A 20,724-nucleotide genomic window follows, 5' to 3' on the forward strand; every position below is an offset into this window, starting at 1 on the left:
CTCTCAAGCCCCTTCTCTCTCCTCTTTCTGCAAACGGTAAAAAATGTGGATACTGTAGGTTAAAGATGTCTCTGCTTGCTAATTATGTCCTCATTAACACTGGCTGCTATCATGAAAAACAGAGGCAGACTAATTACATTGCTCCTTTGGGTACACCAGTGTTTTTTTAGATACTTTGCATGTGTATTTTTTTAATATTGGTAGTATAAAAGTGTTTTTGAGGATATAATGGCAGTGAAAGCCAGATAACGGGTTTAAATAAACTTCCATTCTAATGTAAATTTGAAACTGCCTACAGAATATTTTCAGCATTCAATGGCAGATGTTTAATATGTTTGAAAGTCATAATCTGAAAAAAAACTATTTTCAGAGCCTGTAAAAGTCAGAAAACAGCACATGACCCTGATTAGTTTACTAATTTAGTAAGAACAGTGGTGTGTAAAACACTATGCTGAATATAACTGATCGGTAATTCATAGCATTTATATGGCAATTTTCATCTGATAGGATATAAAAGTACCTACATACTGTTCCCTCCATATTTATACACACACACCCACTCCCTGGATTACATAAAGGCTGATGATTTTTTATAGGGCACTGTTCATTACTCAATCTCAAAGTGCAGTATAATGTATTTGAACATATTTTATCCTGTTTATTAATTGGGTTACATAAGGCAATACAGCGAAGACAATACAAATACAACAGATCCAAGTCAATATAGTAGGATGAAGGCAACACCAAAAGTAATGAAACAAGCAACACAAGGTAAAGTAGGGGAATCCGCAGAAATATTGATCTCTCCCGAAGTAATGATAGTCAGAAACAGAGTACACAGATGTGTACGGAACTTGTGAACTTGATATACTAAAAGCATAGTCATGGGCTGAGATGATTTGCATTTCAAAGCTAATGTTACAACCCCACCTTATTTTTTTTCCTCACTCAGTCACTAGGGTCTGAAGGAGCCGTGAACATAAAACGTTAAAGAATAACAGTAGTCGATTTAAACGGGACCTGTTCCCCGGGGGCAGATATAGGGCGACAGGACAACTGGGGGTGACACCGGTATGGGTTTGTTTCTGTCATTTATACCAAAACATTATAATAGTGAGTCCCTGACAAGAAAACAAGCAACACTAATGACCCTGCCATAACGGAAAAGGCAAACCTCACTAACTCCAGCCCGGACAATAAAAGTGGCAGAGCCAAAGAAAGGTCTTCCGCAACCTCAACCCACTGTTCTACCCTAAACTATCTCATATAAATTACAATACAGAGACATCACTAAACTGATTAACAGAAGGACAAACCATAGGAACACGTAACACTCGCGCACACGATTGATGAACACTGCAGATAAGTGAGCAGAAAAAACTTAAACTCCGCAGACGTCGGAGAGCGAGAACCTCCGCTTCTCAATGGTTGTTGAAGTGAGAGACAAGTTCTCCGTCAAAATGGAGGAAACTGGAATTTATTTTGAGATAAGAGGCGGGGAAAGCAGCTCAACATCCAATAAGACGGGAAGCGTCTTCTACCCAGATAAATCCAAAAAACCAACCATGGCCAACCTAGGGCCATGACACTAAACATTCAAATGAACAGACATCCAGTTAAGACGGAGCAGTAACTTTCAGCAGTAAGGCCACCACCTCGTCCATTTGGGCGCGGTTTCTCAATACAGGTACAGCCTGGAGGGCGTGAGGCATTTAGGGAATGGTAAACCCTGGATTGTTGCCAAGTTTCAGTAATACACAAAATGTCGAGTGCTGTCTGAGGGGGGTGGAGCTTCTCAGTAGAGAAGCCTTGTTGCTGTGCGACTGCAGTTGAAGGAACTCTGTTCTAATAAGACATAGCTGTGGGAGATTCTATAAGAGCAGTTCGGATACTTCCCTGCTAGGAGACTCAGCCTGGATGTCAGTGCTGAGCTAGCCTCAGTACAGAGGGATAGTAAGATTGAGAGTCTCCCTTACATCTCCTGTGCATACTAAATGGTAGTGAGCAGTAGACCCGGCACGCCAGGGCAGAAGAGTTAGTCGAGCCAGAGCGTATGTGCTGCCGGCATGCAGATGTAGCCATCCATCAACCTCATGCTCAAGCACTGCAATGAGAGTGTCCATACTGAAGAGGAGAGAGAGAGAGAAAGAAGGTGCTGTCCATCTGTATGATCGCAGCGGGCTTGAGATGCTACTGCTGTCTGTAGTGAGAGAGCAGGCTCTGGGCTGTGAACGAGCTGAGACAGTGCCTGAATACAGCTGTTACCTAAACATAAGTGGGCTGAAGGTTGTATATTGCAAGTGAGTTAATCTATGCTGAAAGCAAGTAGCTGTGTGCTGTGAGCGAGCTGAGCTGATGTTTTAAGTAGCAGCCTCTTATTATAAGTTAAGCAACAGAAGGCTAGTGGCTGTGCCAGTTGGAGAAGAAGCAATAGCAAACAAGACAGGACGTAGTTCTAACCACTGTGAGGAGACTGAAGAAAACAATCTAGGAGGAGATTAGGTTAATGGAGCCCAGGAGAGATCAGGACTGGACTCCATGTGAGATGTCCTGGAGCAGAGACAGAGTAAGACATCAAGGTGCAGGGAAAACCCACAAGACGTTGCAGCCACATTCATTGTCAGGTCAGCCTGCTAGTAAGGTAAAGAAGGCAGTAGAGAGGGTACAGCTAAACGGGAACAACTGAGTCTAGGGTCTTCCACTGTTATTTCCTGAAAGGGTCAAACTGGTAGGAGTGAAAACCAGAGGCATGAGATTCACCAAGTCTGAGTGTCTGTGAGATGAGGACTTAGAGATATAATTCAGTTCAAACTCCTATGCATAATGGGGTCTGCTCCATTAAGAATCCAGAACTCACAACAAAGTTCAAAAACTCCTTTGTCCTCCTGGAATTCGTGGTTTTGAATGTCCAGTAGTTTGGTAATGGTATTTTAAACCATTATAATGCCTAATAAAAGCCACAGATGAGAGTGTATTAGAAACCACCACATGTCCTTACAATTTACTAGCACCCAGCAGGGGTTCACTTCAGCTACACAGCAAGCGAATGTGTTCTTTCACAGAGCACACAGCCAGCATTCAGGCCTTCCCAGAGCATACCGCTAACATTCAGGCCTTCCTGACAAAGACCGCTCAAGCAGCACACCAGAGCACCAACGCTAACAGTCAGGCATGGGAAAAAGGCAGAGGGGGGCTTCAACAATTCAGTGCAAGATTGTGAATTAAAGGCTCCTCCAGAAGCCAATACTCTCTTGCATCTAAAATCTTCCTTTACTGCTGTTGGCATGCCACGTGAGTAAAATACTCTGATTAAAAACCAGGAAAACAAGACAATGCTTACAATTTCTCAACAGCAACTGTCTTCAAACCACAACCCCCCTACTTTATGAAAGAAAGCAAATGCGAGATCTCTTCAGAGCAAAGGGTCAGGAAAGTACAATAATCTGTGCAATGACTGGAGTCAGAAAGCTGCCACCCTAATACTGATGTCAAATAGGTCTTGCTCCCCAGTGCCATCTGTCCCAGAAATAAAAACTATCGGGAGTTCCTGAATATCTCTTACACAATAGCTGGTGGAGGGTCCACACTCACATCAGTCTGTGCCACAGCATTGATGAAACTAATTTACTGAGTTAGCATTTTCTTTAAGAATGTATAAGTACTGTATAGTAGTGTCTCTATTCACGAGGGTTTGGTGCAGACAACTGTAGCAAATTGCCAAATTCATATAGAACCTAGTCTACCCCTGTACTATTGTATAATGGGCTACAGTATATAGTATGTATGGTTAATTTGTAACCCTCCTTTATATGATAATTGTACAAAGTACTAATGCATTGTTTTTAAGTTATTATAATAACATTGGTCAACTAAAACAAACAACTAATCAGACTTAATCAGCTAAAATAAACATAAATCTCTCCTCTTTCTCTGCATGTGGATGTCTGCAGTTTCTTTGTCTATTGTGCAGCTAATTTGAAAGTTGTACTTAACTTTCAGCTAGGTTTTAGCCTGCTTTGCTTTGCTTTCATACAAAACCCTGAGAAAGTGAATAAGTGAATGTAAAACTTGCAGATGTCAAGACGCTACTGTGTATTTAATTACCCTATACACAGTAAATGACATGATTTTAATACAGGTTATTCACTGTTTTCATGTGAAAGCGGTGCGAGAATGAAGTGCAAAATGGAGCCCTAGTGGATTCTGGTGTGGACTGCGTTAATTTTACTTTGCACTGTTTATCACGGAAGGAACCTATCTCACTACGTGCTCTTTACGCATCTAATCTGAACTTTATAGAAGTTGAAAATTTTACTGTGGTACTCATGGGCAGTTTTTACATGCTCAATAAAATAAGAACAAAAACAGAGTTATGGATTGGATAATGCATCTTAAAAAAGTCTAAAAATGTTATACAGAAATCAATACAATAGTATTGCAGTCAGCAACCACTGGGTTTGGCTTAATTAAAAGACACTCTGAATGCCAATCTTAAAAAAAAAAAAAAAAAGATTTTATTTTCTTCCATACAATGCAACTAACAGTTTTGAAACAAAACACACAAGCCCTCCACTGGCAACCTTCCTTCCAGAGAACCAACTCCCTGTTAAACTCCCAGTCCCTTTTGTACACCCACTTTTCCCAGAAGGCCATCGTTCCTTAAAGGGACTACTCACATTTTAAATAATTTTTATAAATTTTGTTTAGTTCACATGCTAATACATCTTTTACAAACACACTCAAGTTTTTAAATGCAGTTATACAAAGACAATAAATAGATCTAGACATTGGTTTATTATAGATGACCTACCAGTAACATTTCCCTTTAAAGTCAGCAGCCATTTGAGCAGTGCTGATGTGGCACCATAAGAATCCTCATGCAGAAAAGGTACTGGATAAGATGGCTAACTGTTAAATACAATACCCCAGTATGCACAAAGACAGGCTACCCTATCACAACTGCAAAAGCAAAGTTATATTTGTCATTTGTAAGTTGAATTGAGAAAACATTTTATCCTCTGAGTGTTCACTTAAATGATATGGCAGCCATATCACCCTGTAACTCACAACTGGCAACCCACTGAGGCTCAGCAGGTGTGAGCCTGGTCAGTACCTGGATGGGAAATCTCATGGGAAACACTAAGGTTGCTGCTGGAAGAGGTGTTAGTGAGGCCGGCAGGGGGCGCTCACCCTGCAGTCCATGTGGGTCCTTATGCCCCAGTATAGTGATGGGGACACTATACTGTAAACAAGCACCGTCTTTCGGATGAGACATAAAACCGAGGTCCTGACTCTGTGGTCAATTAAAAACTTAAAAAGAGTAGGGGTGTAACCCTGACATCCTGGCCAAATTTCCCATTGGCCCTTACCAATCATGGCATCCCAATTATCCCCATCTCCTCCGCACTAGCTGATGTGTGGTGAACACTATGGCTGCCATCGTATCATCCATCATCCACATTGGTGGTTGTGGAGGGGAGTCCCCATTACCTGTAAAGCGCTTTGAGTGGAGTATCCAGAAAAGTGCTATGTAAGTGTAAGCTATTATTATTATTATTATTATTATTATTATTATTATTACTGTTAAATATACACCCCCAAAACCAAATCGACAGTAACATTCTGTGCTTCAGAGGTGCAGTGGATGTCTATGAATAAATATCTGTTTCCCTCTGCTAAGAAACCTAATCTTGTCCATTTTTGGGTATTTCAGCATGAATGCTTCAAAGCATTGGTCCAGATCAACAAAGAAATAGTTCAGTGCAGGAAAAATAAATATTTTTTGACAGACACTCTTCTCAATCTTCAGACTTCACTTTAATCAGACATTTGTGCTTTGAAGTCCTGAGAGCACTCCGTAAATGGAAACGAAAGGATCTGAAGAACGTATAGCAAGTCTGGAGGAATGGTCAAGAACCCCTAGTACATTACAGTGGAGTCTTGTTGGTGTAATCCCTGCTAGAGGAGGCTTTACAACATATTAACTACAGGGGTGTAAATAAATGCTTGCGTTACTCTTGTGTTTTCTGGAGATTATTTGTGACAAATAGGACTTGGATGTGTTATTAAGGTTATAGTTGAAATTTGTTTTTTTTTTTTAAGGACTCATTCCAATCCATAAATCTTTGTCGTGTGATGTTTAATCAAGGTATAAAGCAATCTAAAAGCATTGTTCAGTTAAGCTGGGATACTGGGGTTAACACCCCTACTTTTTATGAAAAAGCCATATGATCTTTAATGACCTAGTAGTCAGGACCATGGTTAAATGTCTCAAAGGATGGCAAATCCCACAGCAAAGTATCAATAATAACTGTGGAGATCTGACACAATCAGACTACAACAGCAAATTCTGTTTTTCTCCACAAATCTTTAATATTTGTCTTTTTTGTTAATGTTTTGATGCCTGGAAAATTAACCTCCAAAGAGTTAGAAAATGTATGTATGATATACTAAGAAACTTAAAGCTTTATTCAGTACAAGGTCGCAGGGAAGTCGGATCTTATCCAGGCAAGCAGTGGGCACAAGGCATTGTATGTCCTGGATGGGACGCCGGTACATCATAGGGCACACACATTTATAAGAGCACCACCTTCTTAATACCTCATCTAAATATTCGGGTATTTCAGATGCAATATTTGCCTTGGGAATTGTTTTAATGAGTAAAGAAAAGCTTTGCCCATCACTACTTTTAAACCTGTTTTTCTCCAAGTACCCAGGCATCTTGGTGAATATATTTTGAAACTTGTATTCATACCACGCATTAGGGCAGTCTTGTTGAATGAATTAATTTCTTCAGTCTTGTGCAATGAGATCAGCATCACTGTTCTCTCTTCTTGGGAGACAAAGGATTAAGATGCATTAAGCCAGTGTTTGACAATTTCTATACTTTTAACATCAGCACTTCTTACCTTATGTTGAAGGAGTGGTTTGTTGTTATAATGCCTGTTTGCTTTGTTTCTTGTCTTTTTTTTTTGTCATTTGCTGTTTCTACTTTGTGACTGATAACTACCATGTTAACTAAGTACTAAAGCAAACCGCTAATTTATTTCATTGCTACATCTCCCAACAAACAGATATGAGAAGTCATTTCCACAGCTCTTATTACAGAAAGAGAAAATGACAACAGTTCTCTGTATGTCACTAACTAGATTATCTCTTTAGTCATCTCTCCTCCAGCTCTAAGAATTTATTCTTAACCATAGTATATGTTTCAACTGCACTGAAAAATAACATAAGAAATGTCACAAATAAGAGAACCATTTAGGTTGTTTAGTACTGGATATAGTAACTTGATTCAATACTCCATTTCTTGAAAGGAGTAGGGGTGTTGGCTTCAATAACATGATTGAGTAATTTGTTGCAGACTCCCACAGTAGTCATGTAAAAATGTGCCACCTGTTCTTGGGTAATAAGGTAGTGGACAAAAAATGGAATTACGTGGGTAAATGAGGGTGTCCCTCATGGTCACGCAGTGGTTAATAAACATGACTCTGTTATCCATATATCATGACCTCAGTTGCCTGATATGAGCTCAGTCAAGGAGGAGAATCTGTAAGAAGGAGGCAGCACCTTTCTTCCATTAATTCCTCATAGAATTATGTACCTAACACCCCATTAATGTAGTGCTTCCATATTTTTACCCACCTATCCACACTTCCCTGTTTTTTCTACTTTTGAATTCTGATTCATGGCTAATCTTAAGGAAGTCCGGTGAGTACAATTTGTCATGCTAAGACAAATTTTAACCTGTCATTGTATATTTAATTTCTTTTAAATCCAGAAAAGCATCTGATCACACTTCTCTGGACTGATGGTCTGGCTTAGTGTGTAGATTCATTATATGAGAAGCACAATGTCTTTGATTAAAGGATTAGTCCTTACTGTGTTGTCCCGGAAGGAAATGTTAAGTTCTGGGGATTTTAAGGACTGTATTTGTATCTGATCCGATACCTTTTGTTTGTGTTTCTTGTTTATATTATTTCAGTTTAAATTTCATGTGTTTTTTGGTGTGTTTATAGACCTATCATTCTTTTATTGGCTGAGGGTCAGATTAAGATACACTTCATGCTTATTTGTCTGTATTGTTTGTCTGCACCTGCATTAAACCTTTTGTTTATGTAATGTTTTAAATTCTATTTCCAGTGCAAATAAAACATAAGCCTGTATTGTGCAAACAGTCATTGTTTAATTTGGTTTGATGTTTTTCATCTTGATCTTCTCCCACCAGCATGAGGGACATTCTGCACATGTTAGCATAACTCACTGGAGATTACAGCATTAGCATTAACCTGATGCCGCTCTCCTGAGGTTTTGAATTGTGGCTAATGGTGCTTTCTTTATAGCATGGACTTTGATGATGAGGATGGAGAGGGACCAAGCAAATTTTCAAGGTGAGTATAAATAAAAGTGGTTAAGATAATAGGCATTATTAAACAGACTTAAATGGATATTTAATAGTTTCAAGTGGCTTCTAATTGTAGTCTAGGATCGTGATCTTAGATCTGTGATTATTTTCACTTCATCATTTTTGTTTGTAGCTCCACTGTATCTACTTTCTGTAGAGGAAAACAATTCATGCAGAGAAACGTCCAACAAGACCATCTAAGCATTCCTGTCTTTATTTTCCGTCATATTGTTTATGCATGTTTGCCATTTCTTATGATTTTTTGTTTTATCAGCTGCAAACAGTGGGTGATTTACCTGCAGCATGCCAAGCCGATCTCTCCATGTCCTGATTTATGTTTGGATTTTTTTTTAAAATCCATTCTTGTCTTTAAAGGATCTGTATCCCCTTGTTTTTATTATTTTTTTTAAATAACTCTGGTCTGTACAAAAATATGCGTTTCCCCCTTTGTGGGTTGCATATTCAAGAGGATGCAGCGCCCTCTTCTGGACAGAGAGAAGTAGACGTATTCCTGTAAATAAAAAGCTAAGGTTTTTTAACCAACAATCTAAAATATTTTATAAAATAAAACAGTTAAATAACATTTACGTCAAATGTAACTTTTCCCCTTGTTTCTGCATTAAGTTGCAGTGTGTCCACAGTCTGAAACGAGTATTGCCTGTTGTTCTGCTTGTGGAGGCTACCTGTTGCTGGCAGTTCCCAGTTGTGATCTGATCAGTGTAGGATCTTTGGTATTATCATAGTGTTGCTCTCCTCTGAGGTCAAAAGTACATAGTAAATGCTGACAGGTCCCCTGTCTATCCTTGAGAGGTTTTAGGGCTTTGAGAGGTACATCCTGGGGTTAAATTTGGATTCCTGTCCAATGATCAGAGCTAAACCTGTGTTTCACCATTACCCCAAAGGAGGATACAGCCACTTTAAATGATGTTTGTAATTTTCTGTTTATCATTTACTTTTGTAGTCACATGCACCCGTTTAAGGCAAATAAATGGTTCTCCTGAAATTCATAGTCTTGTAGGAAAGATAAAATGGTCCCAGCTCAACTTATGTAGGAGGATATAATTTTGTCTGACAGTATGTTTAGACCACTGCATCTGAGTAAAAAGGGCTGAGGACTTTTTCTATGTGCTAAAAACTGAGGGGCAGTGGAGTAGTTTCATGACTGTTTGTGTCTAGGTACAATAGAAAAGGGCCTTTGTAGTATAAAGAGTAATTTCTCTTAAAAAGCCACGTTTTATACTGGATGTTAAAAGCTGCATGCTTCTAAAATTCTAAATGCTAGTAGAAATACTTTACTTAAATTGATTTATGTTGGTTAAAAAGTGAGTCACCAGTTGTGATTAAATCCCTGCTTGTCTTTTCTATATGCATTGGTCCAGTGTGCTTTCATTCCATGACTGCAGAAGTGCTTGCTCTGAATGTTACTGGTCATCCCAGACTCTCTGTGTGCTCACTGCTGTGCTCTGTTTCTAGGTATGATGATGATCAGATTCCTGGTGATAAGGAAAGGTTTGCGAGGTAGGACTGATCTGCTCAGATTGCAGAGGATTTGATCTCTTTTTATCTGTGCTGCTTAATGCTTTTTAATGTTTTTAAATGGAAGATAATTTTTAAAAGAACAATACATTTTTAAGGAATGTATTTTTCTTAAAGGTTTTATTACCTTCTTCCACAGAAGTTAATTAAAACAAATTTCTCATAGACTCTGATGGAAAACTAATGCAGCTGCAAAGTTTATCACATGAATAAAATACAGATTTTGAAATAATAATAACTTCATTTTTAAAAATAACCAACTTGTAAAGGCAGTTCATAAACCATTCTTATGTGATGTTTGGTAATTACGCTTTGCAACGCTGTCCGAATTGGCACACTGATAAATAAATGTGATTGTGTGTCCACAGGCATGTAATAATGCTGTTCTCTTAATTCAGTTCACTGTAACTGTGCCCAGATAGTGAGCAGTGTGTAACCTTTCGATTGTGAATTGCACAACTCCTGACAGAACAAAAGCTGCTAGGTTTAGAGAATTATTTTCTACTGCTGATTCCTCGATTTTGCTACCCCCTGTAATTTTGAAGTCCTTGATTTTATGGAATGAGTTGCTTAAAAATAAACTGACTCCCAATATCAACTGCATTACTTCTGTTTTGCACCACCCTTGAACAGTATCAATAACAGAATCTTTTTCTTATCCTCTGTCCAGGTGGGTTATTCAGGATAAATCTAATTATTTTAAAACTTTCCTCCCGTGTGGTAGTTTTATACGAAGCTGAAAGCTGTGCTGGCTAGCCAAGGAACATCACCAGCAGTAAACACAGACCTCACTCCTCCTGCATTGCTTCTTCAGAATAAATTCATAAGCTAGCCAGCTGCATAGCTTAAGTTGAGTGGTTACAGGTATAGTTAGCAATCGAGTTTTGCTTTCTATTATTTTTTTGTTTCATTGCTGAAGGTATTCTGTGCAGGTCATTGTTATTGAGCCAGAGTGACTCTGGAGACACCGCACAATGAATATGCCACTCTTTAATGATATCATTAGGATTAAGAGACCAACCCCAACAGTGTGATTGCAATTAAGGCAGTTATTGATAATGTCTGGCTTTAACCCACTAGGTTTGAGGAACAGCCTGGCCATATGGATGAGGTATTCAGCCCCCCCTTACGGTAAACCCAGGGGCTGCTGCACTGGTGGTGTTGTGGGGGATGGTGAGGGATGTCAGTGAGACAAGCACTGGGATACAATGTTTTATGACCCACAGTTATACCTTGGAGAGCCACTGAAACACTGTAGGGATTAACTAATGTCAAACTTAGATTACGAACGCTGGTATTAATGCAATTTTTTTTGTTTTAAACCTGAATGTAAGTCCCGGATAATGATTTATGAAATGCAGCTGCTTTCTTAGTTTTTTTGTTTGTTTTGCGGATTCTGTTTCTCTTTGCGTTTTGGAGGCTGTCATGCCATGGTGATGCAGTGCCTCGTCTGTAGGCTAATTTTTTAATTTCATGTTGCACGCCCAGAGAGAACCACAGCGAAATTGAAAGGCGCCGGCGGAATAAGATGACTCAGTACATCACGGAGCTGTCGGACATGGTGCCCACCTGCAGTGCCCTGGCACGCAAGCCGGACAAGCTGACCATTCTGCGCATGGCCGTGTCGCACATGAAGTCTATGAGGGGCACGGGGAACACCTCCACTGATGGCGCATACAAGCCCTCCTTCCTAACAGAGCAGGTGGGCAGATGTGTGGGGCTAATGCAGTGTCCTTGGAGGGAAGATAAGCTGCCACGGTGTCTGCAGATAATGTGGCAGGAATGCCAGTGACTGATAGTGACAGACAGGTTTGTTGTAATGGAGTATAGATAAGGAATTAGGAAAGAGAAATTCTCTTTGATTCACATCTTATGTTTCTGTGTATGTGCTTAGTTTAAAATGAGTGGACTATGTGGTCTCCAGTAGACCTTCCATTATCCTAAAATCTAGTTTCCTCCTTTCTCCCTTATTCTTAGTGGCAGCAGTGAGATGGAAAATATATGAAGGAATGTCAAACATATTTAGCCCTGTAAACTTCAGGTGATCTGCTTTATAGTGGTGCAACTGATGCTGCACTTCAGTTGTGTGTGAAAGTGGGTCCTTTCATCCTTTTGGATGAAAAGTGCTACAAAAGTGCATATAATTACTGTTGGAAGCAAATTCTCATCTACAGTGATGACCAAGAGAATACTCATTTATACAGGAGGCTGTTTATTGGAGCAGTTTGCATGAAGTACCTTTTCTAAGGCTACAACAGCAGTGTCTTACCTGGGATTTCAACCCACAACCACCCAGAGCACCTAACCCTGCTCCACGTTCTAGCTCCCTTGCAATATCCATTACTGTAGCAACAGTGTTTGCAGTGTCTTTGTGCTGCTTTGTTATCCACAGGGAGCTCAGAGCTGAAGAGCGCGGAGCTTGAATTGTTTTTTTTTTACTTTTCAAGAGGAACCCATGATCTCGTCCCTTGTGTCTTATTTTCCCAGGCTTCTGCAAAATATTCTTTATTTTCCAACACTGACCTTCTGTCGAACCTTTTCCTCAAAGGAGCTGAAACACCTGATCCTGGAGGCAGCAGACGGCTTTCTGTTCGTGGTTGCTGCGGAGACAGGCAGAGTGATCTACGTTTCGGACTCTGTGACTCCGGTCCTCAATCACCCACAGTCGGAGTGGTTTGGAAGCACACTGTTTGAGCAGGTGCACCCCGATGACGTGGAGAAGCTGAGGGAGCAGCTCAGCACCTCTGAGAACTCGATGACAGGTAGGAAGCGACGCGCACACTTGTCAGTGATTTCTGTGTTACAGGTGCGTTGTTTTACCTTGTGTGCGTAAGGTGAAAGAAACCAACATTTTCTATTTTTGAACCTACTATTTTGGCGGTTGCCTAAGTGATTTTCTACTGAAATATCTTTTTTGACCTTTGAAGATATGAAGATGTAGATAAGCATTTAACAATATAGCAATTTGAGCAGAATGTTAATGCTGTACACTAGTTTTTTTTCACCAGCATATGACAGTCTCACATTTTCTTCTCGACAAAGGCTCACATCCCCTGGTGTCTGGAGTATTTGAACACCTGTTTAAAAACCACTCAGTAGCATTCTCCCTACTGACCAATGGTTTGTGTACTCCCCTGCTTATGTTAGATTATTGATATGACTGTTAAACCTGTAAAAGGTATTAAAGCTTTGTGTTTAAGCTTTATCTGATTTTTTTTTCTTTTTGAACTGTAGACCTGACTATTAGATCTGGGTTCAACTTCTGGGGTGCCATCTGTGTGGAGTTTATGTGTGTGCATAGATCTCCCCTGGGTGCTGCATTTTTGTCCCACATTTTAAAGACTTGCTGGTAGGTTAATTGGCTTGTGTCCCATTCAGGGTGTATTGCGCCTTGCTGGGTGAGTCTCCATCTCCCCAACTCTGTACTAGAGGAAGTGGTTTAAAAAATGCATGTTTGGGAGATTACTGCTGTCGCCACCAGATGGTGCCTTAAACACATACTTTTATCCATGTTATCTTGAAGCTTCAATTAATGAGAACGAAATGCAACTAAAGACTGCCTTAGATAGCTCTGATTTATCAGATTGCTATGACATCTTCCAGGTATTAAACAACAAACCATGTCTGGGCATTACGCTGTTTTATTTATATAGCCGCAGTCCCCTGAAGGCTATTCTACTTTTCACACAAGTAAATCGATATATATTTAATATTTCATCATCTGTTTGTGATACAAGTTAAAATGCAACACAAAATTATGAAATCTTGCAAACCTAATTTTCCTTTTCTGAATTTCAAAAACTGTACTGTATAGTATGTGGAACAGATTTAATGGCAGTGAATTTAATTAAGAGCAAGTTGGTGCATGGCTTAATGTTGCCTTTATTAAGACTTTTAAGTAAGTGATTTATACAGTAAGAACATCGGAGAGGTTACAAAAAGGAGGAGGTTATTCGGCCTGTCGAGCTCAGATGGTAGATGGTAGCTGGTTCTTTGTAAGGAAATACCCTCACTTGGACATGATTTCTGTATGGAAAACCAGTCTTCCCAACTGCAAGAAAACCTTGCTCGGCTATGGTTCTGCTTGTGACTCGGTGTTGGAGACAAGATGACATCACACACCACCGTCTCTCCACCCAGCTGGGGTGTTCAGTTGTGTGCTTTTCACATTAGCTTCTTCACGTGATTTTGGTGCTCTTTTAAGTACATTCAATGATTTTACTATTTTTGATCTATGGTGCAAAATATTACAACTATTTATGGATTTAGTTTATAATTGATAGTACTCCATTTGTTATGTTTAAGGGAGAAATCCTCAAGTTAGACATTGATGACTGTAACATGGACCATGGAATCCTTACCCCCTATTTTCCATTCATAGCAATCTCTTGCCAGTCATTCCTGAACATTCTCCCAGTAGGTAAATTCTTAGTTTGTGAACTTAAGACTTGGTGGGAAAATAGGTTTTGAGGAACTGAAGTCACAAGTGAACCTATGAAATGTCTTAAGTTCTTTTCACCTCCAGATATTTAACACAAAAATCCCAGAGTAAACTGAAATATAATAGATCATAACAAATCCTAATTCCATATGCTAAAAAATAGCCCAGTTTTGAGGTATCAGTTATCAGGCAAATAGCCTTTTTAGACAGTTCGGCAGGAAACTTTATGTGGAATAGCAATTTTTAAAGTTAACAAAGCACTCCTGATCTTTCAAATGATGCTTGTAAATTCTCTTAGCTTTAGTATATATTGTATGCATGTTTATCAGTGTTTGGGTCATGTCATACTATACAGTACAGTTTTTGAAACTTTAAGTAAAGACGCACTACTGGCAACACTCTGATAACAGCTTTATTGTTCTTTATCATGCAAGTTGTTGATTCATTAACACAGAGTAATTTAGCAAGAGCACTATTGTTTTGACCTTCTCAACTTATGAAGAACTTTTATTTTATTATCTAAAGACATCACTGATCCTTCACTCTTACAAAACCAGATTCTTCACCCTTTCTCAAATGCTTATACCCATGGCATAAGTTAAATTGCTTATTTAACTAGTGTTTAAAGCTAGGAGTCATATCACCCTGCAACACACAACTGGCAACCCACTGAAGCTGGACAGTACCTGGATGGGAGACCTCCTGGGAAAAACTAAGGTTGCTGAGGTGTTTGGGGGGTCAGTAGGGGGAGCTCACCCTACGGTCTCTGTGGGTCATAATCCCGATCGTATAGTGATGGGGATACTATACTGTAAAATAGACACCGTCCTTAGGATGAGACGTAAAACGAGATCCTGACTCTCTGTTCCGATTAAAAATCCCAGGGTGTTTCTCGAAAAGAGTAGGGATGTAACCCCCGGTATCCTGGCCAAATTTCCCATTGGCCTTTACCAATCATGGCAACCTAATAATCCTCATCTCTTAATTGGCTTCATTGCTATGTTCTCCTCCCCACTGATATGTAGTGAGTGTACCAGTTGGATGCTGTACATTGGTAGTGATGGAGTGGAGTCCCCATTACCTGTAAAGTGCTTTTAGTGGAGTGTCGAGAAAAGCGCTATATAAGTGGAAGGAATTATTATTATTGTGTGTGTGTATATATAGAGAAAAATAGTATAACTAGATTTTAGTCACAATCACTGCATGGTACAAGGAGCTGTCAGTGTGAAATGTAGTACTCTACTACAGATGCAGCCATTCAAAACAAGTGGGCGATACCATATTATTTTGCGGTGCGCTTTACGTAGTCTACCGCAAGTTACCATAAATTCTCGTATATTACCGCAAGTAAAATAATAGAATCCTGAATTTCTGCAAGGTGGAGCTAATAAAGCTCAACCTCTCATGTTTGAGCTGTCGCCATCAAAGTCTTTAACGAAGTTATTACTAATAGTACTAATAATGAAAGACCTTGGACAAGCTGTAAACTCAAAGTATTGCCCTGGTCCACATTGTTTTTTTCATTGACCGTCTTTGTAAAAGTAGCACCACAGCGTTTCACAATCACGCATTTGTTTCCAATCATGCAAAGTACATTAATTTTTGAGAATCTCAGATTCACCATGCCTTTCACATGCTCATAAAAGAGATTGATTTAGGAACATAAACATATTGCTGTATGCAAATTGTATACAGTATGTATATGTATATTTAATGTCTTTACTGTGCCTGTTTTAGTATTTAATATTTAGTAAAGTATTGACTATTAGTAATATCTTCTTTAAAGACTTTGACGGCGACAGCTCAAAGCGGTCAAAGACATTTAAATCTTTCTACGACCGACCAAGCACCACGAGAGCCCCTGTCGGTCAACCAATCACGTACCGCGATATTTTGCGTCAACGCGAGTCACGATGCGCGAGGCCGTACCCAATTACCTCCCCTACGTGCGCTGCACTTTGAATGGCTGCATCTGCATATATGCAACATGCAACACTTAAAGGAAATATACACATGTGGGGTAATGAGGATATCTAAAAGTAAAACGGTTCATACTTACATACTTAAGTATAATGGGTCAGTAATACAGAAATACAATTGTGGGTACTCAAATGTGAGATTGGTTAACTCGTGGTTGGCAAGTGATTATTGTACTTGCTAGGTGCCAACCACTGTTTTGCCAACTGCAGGGGTTTCAATGGACATAAGCACTGCGGTAAGCAAGGTAAACCTGTACTTGGATCAGGTCTGGATTCCCTGGGAATACTTCGTGACTTAGTTTCTCTGGTAACCCAATTTCCCTGCCTAGGATTTTCTGATGTTTGACATTTTAATTACATGAAATGCATGTCTGTGAAGGAAAAAATTATAAAACTGACAGATGCATTTTGTTGAGAAATTATTCACCCAACTAGGACAAATACACATGACTATCAAGGAAATGAGAAGGCACGTTTTGTGTACCCGTATTATTTAATTTCAAGCCGCATTGATATGTTACATGCTACATGCTATAGTACATGTTTCATAGGCCTGCTATTAAGGTAAAGGCCGTGATAATAGTTTTCTAATTCTGGTCCTGTTGCGTCACTGACTTTCTGTGAGTCACCTTTCAGCAGTTGACCAGATATTTGTGTTTATAAATTTTACCAGTGCCTTTGGAAAGGAGTATATATGTTTGCTTTTTGTTCCAGAAATAGGGTTACATCATAAGAGCATGCGAAGGATAATAAACAAGAAGAGGCTATTGTGCTCATCTCCCTCATTTAGTCATCTGTTGACTTTACAGGAATGTACGTTCTTGACTTTCTGCTTTATTACATGGAACATTTCAATATAATGTCTGGCATTGCTAAGGATAAACTTTAGGTAATTAAATTTGATACATCAGAAAATCAGCACAAACAAAAAATGGCATGACTTCATCATCTTTCAATATCCATGCTTGAGGAATGTCCAGATAAAATATTGATACGTGCGTGGCTTTAATGATCAGGTTTTTCAAAAACCTACTGACTTTTTTTTTTTACAATCCAGATTAAACCAGCCCTTTCTTTATGTTCCCCCCGTCTCATTTTCTTTTCTGTCACGTCATTCCTGTTAGTGACTGCTGTTTTTCTCTTTGCCTCAGATTCCTCCCATTCCTCCAGGGCAGTTATAGCCGCATAGCTTTTCTATGCGTTACATGTTTCTGAAGATGTTTGCTGCAAAGCAAAACAACTTATCTGTTTTCGTTAAGTCTTTTTATGTCTCTGAACAAGTTGAGTGCAATCCTAGTTTTAATTTAAGTGTTTTTTTTTATTAATAACATACAAGATAATTTCAGTTTCTTTTGTAGCCTGCAACCATAATTTGTAAATTTTGCAACATATCGCTCTTCATCTAACTGAGATTGAAGGTGTGATTGGGATCCTGTAAAACTGCTAGAGCACAGTTCAGTGATAAAAACATTCAATTTCGGGAAGATTTCTGCTTGGCAATAATAGCCTCCTTCCCTTGATTGTTTCTGCTTTTTATGTAGCAGACACACAAAAGGCTTCGATCTGTTGTACTGGAGACATCTGTGTTGTCTTTTTTTATTCATGTGTTCTCCCTCAAATAATTACAGCATTTCACAGATATAATAAGAAATCCGTTCAGTGTAGTCTTAATCATCAATAAAATATTATTGTCTATCTTATCTTATCTAATCATATTTTGAATTTGCATCCATTCCAAATGTTAGTCATCCTTGATTATACTTGCTTAGTCACTGATCCTGTAGACAGGCTTGATAAATGACTTCATTCATAAAATTATGTATACATAAATATAAAATAGCTCTGCATTAAGCTGAAGCACAGACACAAAATTGTATTGCTTTAGGAAAATTAGTTAACTGCATTGGTTCACAAATGGTTTTCAAGTATCTCAAAGACATTTAGCTTTAGAAAATTAATCTATATTTGGTGGCCTACTTAATTTGTGCACTACTGATTATACAGTAGTTTATACTATAGGAACCCTTGATAAAGAGAAAATATGCAGCATGGAATTAGTTATACTGTCATTTATCATTTTTGGAAATATTAAATATACAATGTAATTAATCAAAATTTCCTGACTTGTAAAACTTTCATAAAAACTGTGTCTGAATTATTGGCCCCATTTTTTCGAATACTCTATGTATCCTCCCCTTGCAAGAATAACTGCACTGAGCCTTTTTCTATAAAGTTTTAGGATTGATAGAAAAGAAATTTGGGAAGGATCTTCTACCATTACTCCCTACAGAATCTTTCCAGATCCTTGATATCCTTCATTCTGCATTTATGGCCTTCCCGTTTCAAATCAAACCACAGGCTTGTTTAAATTAGATTTGAGTCCATAGACTGAGATGATCATTGAAAAACGATAATTGTGTGGTCGTGTAATCATTTCTTTGTGAATGGATCATCCACAAAATCCGGTAATTTTGTGGATGATGTGTTGTGGTCATTATCTTGCTGGAAGATCCACTTGCAGCCAAATTTAAGCCTCCTGGGAGACTCACCCAGGCCTTTGGCTAACTAATGGAAGCAAAACAGCCCAATCACATCAAAGATCTGCCAATATATTTTACAATATGTATGGTGTTCTTTTCTGTATATGCACCCTTCTTTTGATGTCAAACCCACTACTGCTTTTCATGGCTTTATTTTTTTCCCTTTGGCCATAGCACCTGGTTCAAATCCAGGTACTGTTTAGCAAGAGCCAGGTGCTTATTTGTTGGTTGCTGTCTGTAAAGTTTTTTTTTCTAGTAGCCCTTCCAATTGGTGGTGCTTATTTATAGATTTAGAGACCTGCTGACCCTAAGATGAAACCAAGTTCTAAAATTCTCTACCTCTGGTCCTCTGATTTTTCTCTGCCTCCCAAACCAACCTCCTCACTGTGCATGGGGGCAAGATACACTTGTGTCGTCTACCAAGCAGGTTTACCACTGTTCCAGTGCTTTTAAATGTCAAGTTGAGTTTTTTTTGTGTCCTTTGGCTTATTTATGAAGGTCAGCAACCATTTGTCTCTTCATTTGTGAGTTCTTTGCCTTTCCCTATGGATGGTGGTGGATGAGAAAGGGATTGCATGCCCGAATGAAACAAGAAGCCGTGGAAAGCCACAATATTCTTCCTTAAAACTAAGAGGAACATAAAAAGTTGTGTTAATGTAGATTTAAATTTGTGTGTTTGTATTTGTAATTTGTAATATAAATGTTATTTATAATATCAGGGGTGCTTATGATTTTGACACCTCTATCATTCAGAGAAATAATAATAGTTTCTCACATATAGCACTTTTCTGGCTACTCCACTCAAAGTGCTTTACAGATTATAGGGCCTCCCCTCTCCACCACCACCAATGTGTAGCACCCACCTGGATGATGCAATGGCAGCCAAAATGCACCAGTACCTTCACCACACATCAGTGGGGAGGGGAACAGAGTAATGAAGCCAATTCATAGATTATTAGGAGGGCACGATTAATAAAGGCCAGGGGAAAATTTGGCCAGGGCACTGGGTTAGCATCCCTACTCCTTTCGGTAAATGCCCTAGTAATATAGCTGCAACTCACAACCGATAAACTGAATTTTTAACATACACCTGTTTCCATCCATCCATGATCTAACCTCTTGATCCACGACAGGGTCACTGGGGACTCTGGAGCCTAGCCCAACAAGCAACATGTACAAAGCAGAATATACCCTGGATGAGATTCCAGTTCATCACAGGGCACATACAAACATATCCACACGCATATTCACACCAGTGCCAATTTGCAGGAGCCAATTAACCTAACAGTATATCTTTGGATCTGTGGGAGGAAGCACACTTGAATGTGGATGGATTATACAAACTCCACACAGTTGGCACCCCAGGAACTCAAGACCCTAGTGCTACAAGGCAGCAGTGCTCAACACTGAACCACTGTGCTTCCCCAAAAGCTTTTTTCTATGAGCAATTATATGAAAATACAATAATATAGTTTTTCTATATTTTTGAGCATAAAATAAAGCTCAACTCTGTTGTATTTTTATGTAGCTCATCTTTATCAATGGTGCCAGTAATTTTGGAGATTACTGTATGGTAGTGATTTTTTTTTATTGAATCTGGAAGGTGTCTGTAGGTCTTCTCCTATGTTTCATGATGAGGGTGTTGTAAAGAAGATATGTTTGCATTTACCAAGATTAATATTGTTCATATGAAAACTACAGTGATGTGTTGTAAGTGCTGGAAAATAGGATTATGCAGCATCTTAATAGGCTGGCTAAATACAACACCTTTCTGTGAGAATTCCAGACGTTAGGAATGCTTCTTAATCCGTTTTAAAGTGGTGC

At 39.0% G+C, this 20,724-nt stretch overlaps 2 protein-coding genes across 12 annotated transcripts in view; both read left to right on the forward strand.

The window, feature by feature from the left end:
• Nucleotides 1-20,724, forward strand: part of fah (fumarylacetoacetate hydrolase (fumarylacetoacetase)) — a 119,593-nt gene that overhangs the window by 65,376 nt on the left and 33,493 nt on the right. The window lies entirely within an intron of this gene.
• arnt2 (aryl-hydrocarbon receptor nuclear translocator 2) overlaps nt 1-20,724 on the forward strand; it is a 63,366-nt gene that overhangs the window by 8,948 nt on the left and 33,694 nt on the right. For 4 of the 10 annotated variants that reach the window (XM_069190457.1, XM_069190456.1, XM_015342944.2 and 1 more), the window contains exons 3-7: nt 8,343-8,390; nt 9,878-9,922; nt 11,021-11,071; nt 11,429-11,642; nt 12,489-12,702. In XM_069190457.1, the coding sequence (XP_069046558.1) occupies nt 8,343-8,390; nt 9,878-9,922; nt 11,021-11,071; nt 11,429-11,642; nt 12,489-12,702 (572 nt within the window). The remainder of the gene's footprint in view (nt 1-8,342; nt 8,391-9,877; nt 9,923-11,020; nt 11,072-11,428; nt 11,643-12,488; nt 12,703-20,724) is intronic. The other 6 variants (XM_069190461.1, XM_069190462.1, XM_015342951.2 and 3 more) reach the window with 3 other exon arrangements.

This window comes from Lepisosteus oculatus, chromosome 5 (assembly GCF_040954835.1).
Source record: "Lepisosteus oculatus isolate fLepOcu1 chromosome 5, fLepOcu1.hap2, whole genome shotgun sequence".
In the NCBI taxonomy this organism is placed as follows: Eukaryota; Metazoa; Chordata; class Actinopteri; order Semionotiformes; family Lepisosteidae; genus Lepisosteus; species Lepisosteus oculatus.